Source organism: Quercus robur, chromosome 9 (assembly GCF_932294415.1).
Source record: "Quercus robur chromosome 9, dhQueRobu3.1, whole genome shotgun sequence".
NCBI lineage: Eukaryota > Viridiplantae > Streptophyta > Magnoliopsida > Fagales > Fagaceae > Quercus > Quercus robur.
This window is the reverse complement of record NC_065542.1, coordinates 28,959,667-28,970,690: the sequence shown is the minus strand read 5'-3', so window position 1 is coordinate 28,970,690 and position 11,024 is coordinate 28,959,667. Positions and strand designations below refer to the sequence as shown.

Here is an 11,024-nt window from a genome sequence, read left to right as displayed (position 1 = left end):
TGGATAATGGAAATGATTCCGTTATTTTTTTTAGCGTTGAAACTAGGTGTGCTAAATTGTTTGTTTCTTATTTGAGAGTTTGCATGTAAGCATCTCTCTCTCTCTCTCTCTCTCTCTCTCTCTCATAATATAATGTACTTGTTGTTTTGTTCGGATAAAAGAACTTATAGAGATATTACAAAATGAAATTAATTTTGTAGTGAGTTAACGAGGTTATATGCTCTGTGTTGTTTAGTTCTGCATGCCGAATGCATAGGCTTGTCACATATGGGTAGCAAGATCTCATTAGGTCACTTAATTTGTAGCTAATTTGTGGTAGAACTTATACTACTATAACAACATATATACTACGAAAAGCTCATTACTCTTAAAACATATGCTAATTTGTAATACATGCTTAGATGCACCACAACTTTCTCAAAATAGTTGAGGCTAACATTCATCTTTTAATGCTAATAAGCAAGATTTCAATCTGAATTCTAGCCCCATTAATCTAAGTCCACGCAAAATACATCTCAAGTTTCAACCAACTCAGAAATATAGGAGTTGGGCTTGGATGACTTGTAAGTTGTTGATAATCATAGGTAATTAACCACGGATCTATAGGATGAGCCAGGCTTCCACCCATTTGGAATGACATCTTTTGCCACAAGAGTCTGGCCTGAGTACTGTGAGGTCAAGCGAATGGAGAGTGGAGCTTGGAGTAGTGACCCAGCATCTAGCTTCCAAACTGCACCCCATGATTGTTGCATGGTACGCCATTCATCATTTGATTCTGTTGAGGATTCCTTCAGATCAACACTACCAAGATCTCCATCTCCTTCTTCATATTCAATCACTACAGCAAAGTAGTATGGGTTTGACCCTTGATCCACATGAAATGTTATGGTTTTTCCTGAATAATCACATGCCACACTGCCAAACATAAAGAAATTTAGTTAGGCCTGTCTGATTATAATTTTTCAGCTACATGGAACTGCTATTAGAGGAGTTTTGCCTAATTAAAGTAATTTGGTTTCCCACAATCTTTATCAAGGTGTTCTTTTATTACCAAGTTACCTATTAAAAACAAAAAAGGCTGCCCATTAAGTCAAATATTCCGAGTAATGTTTTTGAGCATGGCGATTCACGTAATTTTAGTGTTTAGTCTTCTTGTAATACTCAATCCATAGTTATAAAGTTGATGATTCCTTTTGTCTTTTGTTTAGTCCTTTTGTTCATGTTCGGATTGTATTTGTTTGCAGTTTTCTCCATGTTATAACTTGTACAGGTGCTCTTGTTTGTTTGTTGGTTTGAATATAAAATATATTTCCATTAAAAAAAAAAGAGTGTGACAAAAAAGTGTATGGTGGTGTTGATTTAATGAATTAATAAACACATGTCATCCTAATTAATTTACGAATATATTAATGTTCAAAAAGTTCTGAACTTGTACACTTTTTTAACCTATTCATTACAAAGTGCCTACTAATTAAATAACGTTAAAGAAACTAAAAGGTTTTGTTCTTTTGGGTAAAAATAAACAAGCAAAATAAAATAACATAACATTTACAAGAATAAGAAAAAAGTATATGGTTGAGGAGTGAAGTTTTACCGTGCATAACTAATTTCCAAGACTCCTGCGTCACGAAGCTTGTCTTCTTGACCAGGAAGTGCCATGGCACCAAATGCAGTCCCACTCAGATCAAAATGTGCAGCATCGGATGCGCATGGTCCTCCAGGGCAAAAATCCGTTATGACCACTCTTACCGGTTTTCCCGAACAAGATGAGTGTTTGCTACATTTAACCTAGTAATTTATAAACAATCTCTGTATTATATATCCAAACATAACATAAACAACAAAAACAAAAATACAACAATTTAAGAATTTTTATCATGCGAAACTTTATTGTGTACATTAATAGAACTATGGAATAATATAAATAGCAATTACTTTGATTTTTTTCCCCTCTTTTTGAAGTATGTAACTCTTTGAAATATAAATAGAAAAAGCATGATTGCTTTTACTACTAAATATAGAAGAAGAAAAAAAAAAGGTGATAATATTATAAAAAGAAAGAAAGACATTGGCCAACAGTTTGTGAATTATACTAGTAATGGAAAAAGAATTCAAAGAAGTTGAACAAGACAAAGTAACTAACGACCGACCATGGACGTACTCCTAGTATATTGATTGAAAATTTGAAATAGTTTTGTGACAATATTGCTTGATCTTATTTCTAGCCTTATTGTGAATAGAATAATAGCGGAGTGGAAAGGAAGCCACATAGGGGGAGGAAAAAAGAAAGTATAATAGAAGGAATATGTATTATGAATAAATAAAGTCAAGACATGACTCATCCAAAAAGAAAAGAGAGAGGGTGACAAAGAAAAGAGCAATTTATAGGGAAACTTGGTCAATCATTCTTGTTCCAAATGTCATCATTTAACTTCAGTTCATTGAGTATTCCATGGGTCCAAAATTTCTGCCAGGGACTTCAGTGCGAAATCAAAAGTTGGAGTTAACAATTGCCAAGAAGTTTGAAACTTCTTTATGTTTTCAGAGATAATATTCAGAATTCAAATCCCTCTTTTAGCTCCATTGTAACTATCAAATTATTAACAACCAAAAACAATTCTAGTTTACAATTAGGAGTGCATTTAAATGCATTTTACTGAATGTTTATTTAGTAAAAGCACTGTTAAAAATAAGTTTTAAATATCTTTTTTAATGTGTACTGTGAAGCCTGTCAAGATGAACTAAAATGTCCCAAAAAACTGGGTGTCTTTTTTTTCCTTGCCAAATGTACACTATGTTTATAGTACCTGATAACAGGCTCCACATTCCTTGCCTGAATTGTAAAGAGAAGGGCCTATTCCAGTAACCATGGAAGAGAATGGTGGTTGTGACACTGCATTACCATACCCACAAGACCCTCCTGCATGCATAAATATATTTTATTAGTACACAATACAAAGAGTACAATTCACTCACTCTCTCTCTCTCTCTCTCTCTCTCTATATATATATATATATATATATATTACCATCGCTTCCTGCACCATCGCGGCTACCATACCAGGTAGCTCCGGCAGATGACCAAGAGGTTCCAGTCGTTGACAACCTGTGGTATTTTGGATTGAAGCAAAAACACAGCTCAAAGAAGAAAAAGAAAACTAGTATATTGGAAAGGGATAAACCATGAAGTACTGTGGCCATTGCTACACCTACACTCTCACTCTCACTAGCTAGTAGTATTTACTATGTGTTTTACAAATCCCTAATGCACTACTATTGGTTACTTTGGATTATGATTTTTGATAAGAGTCTGCCAGTATTTATAGAGGAAAAATGCTTGCACTTTTGCACCCAACCCACGTTCTTCATTTTTTTCCCCCTATTTTAATCATAGTTTTATAAGACCTCAACTCACGTTAGTGTTAGAATGAGGGGCGGACTAGCGTGGGGGTTAGGGAGGCATGGCCCTTGACTTTTCCAAAATCCCTACTCCCTTTTATATTTTTGGTAAAAATAAAATAATTTTAGATATATATAAATTTAAATCTCCTAGATTTTTATTAAAAACACAAACACATTTATTTAGATGACTAATACATCGCTATTAATTGTTTCCTCTAATTACTTTTATATCATAAATAATTCATTAATTCAAAGTGTATTTAATGTATTTTATAAAAATAGAAAATTTTATATATCATTAATGGACTATTTTTCTCTAATAACTCTTATACCATAATAGCATATCCTAGAAATATATAGGCAAATCTTTTTAATAAAAAATTCTTTTAATTTTAGAAAATCACAGATATGGACATTATTTTTTCCCCTTTTTATGAAGAAACGAGAATTTTTTTAAAATTTATCTTATAAAAGAAAGAAGAAATGTTAATTTCATGGTTAGGAGTAAAAAATCTTAGTTTATATATATACACAAACACGCACACATATATAGTTTGGCCCAATTTTTTTTTTTAAAAAAAAAAAAAATTCTAGCTCTACCACTAGTTAAAATATCAAAAATTTAAAATAAAATTAAAAAAAAAAGGCATGAAGAGAAAATGAGAAAGTAAAAGGATTAATTTAATTTAACTTGATGGCCTATGTACACATAAAACAGGATCAAACTTCGACATCTTTGTTATATTAAATTATGTGTTAGATTAATAAATTATACTTAATATATAGTAATTCTAAAAGCATGATAACTCAATCAAACGTCGATGTCTTTGTTATATTAAATGAGTAATACTATAACTATAAACTATTTTACAACATTTTTACAAAATGTTGATGTAGTCAACCTCTTATTGGTTTTCATTTAGGCCTACCATTAATATCATTTTTTTTTTCATTTGTCAATAGTTACTCACCACATCAGCAATTTGTAAAATAATTTGTATCTCTAGCATTATTCATATTAAATTGTGTGTTAATTAGATTAATAAATTATGCTTAATATATAGTAATTCTAAAAGCACGATATAACTCATAATATTACATTAGTGATATATAAAATTTAGTCTAGTAACTCTAAAGGTATAGTCTCAAAGAATATGGATTTCTTAACTAGAATTTGGCTTACCTCTAGTACTTTTTTAACTTAGAATTTGGCTTACCTTCAATACTTTTTTAACTGAACATGTCCTTTTGTTTTAAATATACAATGACAAGTGGTAATAGATTTTAATCCTCACATTTTATTTAGTTAGTGAGTGATGTGACAATTTCTTATTAAAATAAAAGGAGATTCATTTTTAAAAAGTATTGGAAGTAAATCAAACCTGATTTCTTATTATATATATATATATATATATATATATATATATATTTATATATTTATATTTATATTTACCAAAAAATACATCTATATGCAACAAGAGATTAAATTCTGTAAGGATGTAGTGTAAGACCAATGTTTTACCCTTTCAATCCCAACATGCCATATCATTTTATCACATATTTAAGAATAAGCACAACTACACCTAATCAATTCTAATACCCATATATAAATTCAACCAAATTGAGAGTTTATTGAGATGCTATTAAGTGTGGTATGATGTATTGAATTTTAAATAAAATGCTGATATAACAATATTTTATTTGATAGTGTAAAATTCATATTTTACACCCAATCCTTATCAAATTTGGACTCATATAACAAAAGAGACATGAGAAAAGAAAAGCTAAGACAAGTTAAGAAGAAATCAAGTACAAGTATTATATGCATATGTGTCTAGCTTTTATGGTGAAAGTTAGAAATAAAAGAAAGTTGTTATATTTTTTTTGAGAAAGAAGATAGTTGTTATATTAGGTGGCATGAATAAATAGTTACAAAAGTGCATAATGGTGAAACCACAGTAACTAGTATTACAAAATTAACCTAGCTAACCCATACTCATGGTATTCTAAAATTGCATTATATATCTACGTATGGATAATAATATCCTATAATATATTCTTACCCTTGGTATTCATGTGTTTGAGATAAATAAATTACATAAGATTGTAACAATGCTATAAACGAATAGATGCTTAATCTCCATTATATTTAAATAATAATAAAAAAATAACTTTTTTTTTTGAGTAAACAGTAAAAAAGAAAAAAGAAAAAGAAAAAGAAGAAGAAGTTACATACCTAGTATTAAGCATCAATGTAAAATTTTCTTTTAAAAAAAAAAAAGTATCAATGTAAATGATCTTAAATTGTTAATATATTTATTCCTATTAAATAAAAACAAAAAGGGCAAATTATAACTTACTCATCTGTGATTTGGCTAAAATTTAAGTTGTCAACCTATAGTTTTTTTTTTTGAGAATCTGCCTACCTGTAATTTAAATTTTAACACTTTACCTACCTAAGGTTTGATCAAAATTTAAGTTACCTACATGTGGTTTGAAATTCTATGATGCAAGTATTCCAATTAATTTTTTTTTTTTTTTTTTTTTTTTTTTTTTTTTTTATCTTATTTGATCTAATATTTTATATTTTTTTTGTGTTTTTAGAGGAGTGCGACATAAAAGTACAGCAAAATTACATATTAGTTCTATTTTTAACAGAAGTGGGTTATTAAAATCTAACTAAGCTAACCTTGAGTAAAGTGTTAAATTTTAAATCACAGGTAAGTAACTTAAATTTTAGCCAAACTATAGGTAAGTAAATTGTAAGTTACCCATCACCGCACACCCTTAGTGTAGTGGTCACTTCATAAGTATAAATGCTTGTGGGGTGTGGGGGCAAGGGTCAGGATTCAAGTTTCCAGGAGGGAATTTCACACACATATACACTTAGATTATATTAGAGTAGAAATTATATCTTATAACAAAAAAAAAAAAATTGTAATTTATCCAAACAAAAATAATAATAGTAAAATCTGAGGAAAATGAAATTCAGAATAGAACTATCACACCCCACTTTTTGACATTGTATCTTTAATTTAACGAGAGCGGAATTTGCTCCAAACGTGAAACGCCATTGGTTATTGTATTAGGAACTTTGACGTATTTGAGTCACATGACTCATAATTATGGCTTGAAATGAGGAATTATACGTACGTCCAAACTTTCAAACAATAATTTCTCTCAAATCTTCAAAATGCAAACTTGTCCAAGATGCCAAACTTCCGAGACGGCATTTTTTGGCTGCTGTCTCTCTCTCTTGTTGGTGTGTGTAAGCTTGGACATTGTTGCTTAATAAACCTTTAAAATAATAGATTATTATTAAAAAAATAAAAAAAAAATGGGAAAAAGAAAACACTCCCTCAAAAAGCCGAACCCCAGGCCCAAAAGACACCTAAGCTGACCCCACTGATGCAATATAGAGCCAAATTTTCTTGACTATTTTGCAAGGCAATAATAAATCATGTTTCGCTCAGTTCAATTTTACGGGGCAAAAGTTTGGTTCCAAACTAATTTGAAGCTATTTTTTTCAATCCATTATATAATGATTTATAAAACTATTCAAGTATATTATTTAAACAAAACACTTTTTTTTTTTTTTTTTTTATCAGATATTGTGTATCAAGCTCTTCACCCCAAAAAAGTACTTTGTCGGTAGACTAAGGGTCCAGAGGCTTATCCTTGATTAGAAGTTAGAACATTCGATTTTTTGACTATATTAAAACAATTTCCATGGATGCTGCCGTTGATGGCGGTTATTGGTCGTTAAATCGCTTGAGATTTTCGCAAATTACTCGCACATGGAAAGGTGATAATAGAATTTGAATATCAAGGTCCCCTCAATCACGAAATTATTAATTAATTTATTGCCCGTGAGGTTGATGGGATTGATATTATATTTGCAAATTTTGAAGATCATGTTTCTACGGTTGTGGTTTCAGTTGGGTAGGCATAATTCAACTGTAATATGCATATTGATACTATGGTTTTTGGAATTATTCACAGAAACCCTAGTGTCAGAAGCATTTGAAGGATCTCGTTGAGAATGAAATGTTACCCACCAAATCTATCATTTTCTTAAGCTTACCATTATTTCTTGCGCCCTCCAAATAAATTAATTATATAATAATAGTTTGTAATCCATGCAATTTACACGAAAGTTAACGGAATAAGATTTTTTCTCGATATTATTATTATTATTATTATTATTATTATTATTATTATTATTTATTGTTTAGTTATTAATAATCATTTATTATAATTATATTTGTATATGAAACTATATATTATATAATTAAGAGAAAATATGATACGTCATCATTTTAATGGAAAGTTTGAATATTGAATGAAATTCCAAAAGTCAAACATCTTTAGTCTATATATATATATATATATTCAATAATCCTAAATTATCTTAAATTATTGAAGGTTCCAGTTAGCTTAGTTGGTAAAGTTTCTGATAGTTGAATAAAAAATCTGGAGTCCAATCTCCGCCTACATCAAAAACTGATTGGTGTCTTGATTGATAATAAAGAGTCATTATCAGGAACAGACGCCATAAATTAAAACTCTTTAATAAAAAGTTATCTAAAATTATCAAGAAGAATTTTCCTAGCAAAGTGTTAACTAGAAAATTTAAACTTAGAATCTCATGAACCATGCATATGAGCTATAGGAATCACTAGACTAACCTCTTAAAAAAATTTCTTAAAAAAAGAAAGAAAAAAATAATCAATATTTTACATAATCAAAATGAAAGTTTTGTGTAGCATATTCTGGTGCTCTCTCTCTCTCTCTCTGTCTCTCATATTTATAGATTCTTTGTATGGACATCAAAGAAGAGAGCCAATACAATATTAGAAAAACTTAGGACAAGTTACATGCATAGGACTTGAGGCATTAATGAAGCTAGGGATGACCAAATTTTCCCACCACAATCCAACCATCAATGTCTTGCCTGGCATGGATTTTTCCTACCTCAAAGAGGGAATAAGGAGAGGACAAAATTTGCCTGCCTCATTCTATCTCATCCCACCCCATCTTAGATGTGTGTGAATGTACACGCACTACTGATCTCCAATACACTCATTTCTTGCTTGTACAATTCTTAGAGTTGCCCATCCCCCTTCTATCTCATCTTTCTTACTATCATCAGTGTTGAGGTCATTTCATGGGGATGGCAAGATGCCTTCGATGTGCCCCACCTAAACCTACCCTACCTTGTGCAAGTTTTCCTTACCCCAAGATGAAGGCAAGACGCCCGTGATCAAATCAATGTCTTACTATACTTAATGCCCAACCTAATGTGGATATGGATGCAATGGTTGTGGTTTTGGGGGATTTAGGCAGGTTTAGGTGGTGTGATGGACTGATGGGCATGAAGTTTATTATTTGGGGGATTTGAGTAGGTCAAATTATAAGTTTTGGAAATGGGATGGTGTTTCATGCTAGTGACTTGGTTTGGTGGGGGTTTAGCTGTAGATCTCAACTAGTAGCAATCAGTTGGTGTTTGGATGAAGTGGAGCTACCAAATTGAGTGTGTTTTTTTTTTTTTTTTTTTCCCATAAAAAAAAATTGTGTTTTTTTTTTTTTTTTTTTTTTTTTTTTTTTTTTTGAGAATAAGGAGTTGTGTTTTAAGTATCAACAATATTACATATACAACAAATTTCTTAATATTTTGTACAATGTGCTAAGGTCATAAATTGTAATAATTAGTACAACATCACTTTTATATAGGACTACCACTTTCATCAGTACTTTTATTGTACATCATTAACAAACTACCACCTAAACAATTTTAAAAAAATTTGTAAAATTTGTTGTGTTTTTAGACTTATTATTTGAGTATAGACTTATGATTTGGCAAATCAAGGATTATGAATTTGTGGGTTTGATAATGATGACAGATGGAGTTCATTTTTTTTTTTTAAACTGGATGACAGATGGAGTTCATTGTTTTGTTTAGGGAATTTTTCTAGCTACCAATAAAATCTAAGACGAAAGAGGATGTAAAAAAAAAAAAAAAAAAAGAAAGACGTTAATGAAACTGGGAAAAAAAAATAGAAATGTGGCTATTTTATGCTAGCAAACTTTATGGTGTGGTGTGGCTATATCATACGGCCTTCCAGGACCAGATCATTTTCTATCATTTTTATTACAATTTGTTGGAGTGGTTAATTGTGAGTGGTGAACAATTATTTGCACATAAACCTTTTTTCTTTTGCTCACAATTAATCATATTGGAGTTGTGGCACAAAAATTGTGTCCACACTTTCTCTTTCATACCATGTAGGTTGATGATGTGTTCATTTTATGTTGCCCAAATATCTTTTTATTGTGCTTGAGTGAAGCATTTCATTAGCCATATCAATATTTTGAATATTTTCGGTCAGTCAATGATAGTAAGGATAAGTCATAAGATTCAAACATGTTCAAAAATACCAATAACTAAAACGATACTATTCATTTTAGAATAAAAATGAAATAAAGTACTAAAAATTACGGATGAAGGAGTGATTTTTGCCATTGGAGAATCCAACGTGCACATTGCGCATTTGACATCCTTTGTTTTTTATAAGCTCAAAAGCTCCATTAATTTAATTAGTCATAGTGCATTTTGCCAATGGAGAACCCATCGTCACAACGTCACATTTTCCTTTTTCTTTTTTTCTCCCTAGAGGTCCCTTATTTTACCTAGCAAAAAAAACTCAAGAGTCAAGAACTCAGATTAATTAGTTTAAGTTTCAACATTGAATATATTTTTTTCTCTCATTTAAAATACTGCATCTAGTATTTGCCTTTTCTTGTAAAAATATTTGCTTATTTTTTACTTTTTGCTTCACTTGTAGAAATATTTCTATTATTATTGACATTACATATTTAAGAATGATGATAAGTTAGTGATTAGGCCTTGTATGTCTTTCCCCATTTATTAAGTATAAGTTTTGAAGTATTTATGAATAAGCAAAGTGGATGGCTGCAAAGGGATTAGGATTAATGAGGATGATCACCAAAAGCATTAATTGACAGAAGCTAGTGACATATCTTGTTTTAGGAATTAGATAGCATAGCCAATATGGTACTTCTTGCTAGCCTAGTGGAAAATCCATCGTGTTTTCTTGTTATAATTTATATATGTAAAGGGGTGGCAATTGGCAAATGATAATTTTTATCCAAACTCATTAACCCACTCATGACCCACTTAACTTGGGTAAGTTTAACCAAGGACGGACCCAAGTGGGGGCCCGGGCCCCCTCGGATCCAAAATTTTTGTTATAAAGATATTCACAATGATGATTGTATTTTAGCAAAAAAAAAACTATTTTACCACTAAAAAAAAAATCATGTCTTATTTGAGAAACTAAAGCTAAATTTTTTGCAGTTACAGTAAACTGGTATAAATACCTAGTGACTGTAGCAAGTTATTAAAAATTAAATACAATATTTTATTAAGATTATAGTTCTTCTTTCAATTAAAAAACTCAAATTCTCTCTCTTCCTTATTATTTTAATGAGTTGTTTATATTATTTGAAATGAAGTTATTAAAAAAAAAAAAAACATTTGATATTGGGTGTATTGTAAATAAAAGTGAGGTAGTAAAATAAATAAAGTAGCTTTTTGAGATA

At 30.2% G+C, this 11,024-nt stretch overlaps 1 protein-coding gene across 1 annotated transcript; it reads right to left on the bottom strand.

Annotated features, from left to right (window-relative positions):
- Positions 1 to 345: 345 nt before the first annotated feature.
- On the bottom strand, positions 346 to 3,305 carry LOC126700381 (expansin-B18-like). Its single transcript, XM_050398503.1, has 4 exons — positions 3,029 to 3,305; positions 2,808 to 2,920; positions 1,595 to 1,788; positions 346 to 915 (listed from the first exon to the last, which is right to left on the bottom strand). Exons 1-4 carry the CDS (start codon positions 3,198 to 3,200, stop codon positions 579 to 581), a joined length of 816 nt encoding a protein of 271 aa, XP_050254460.1. The 5' UTR covers positions 3,201 to 3,305; the 3' UTR covers positions 346 to 578.
- Positions 3,306 to 11,024: the final 7,719 nt, after the last annotated feature.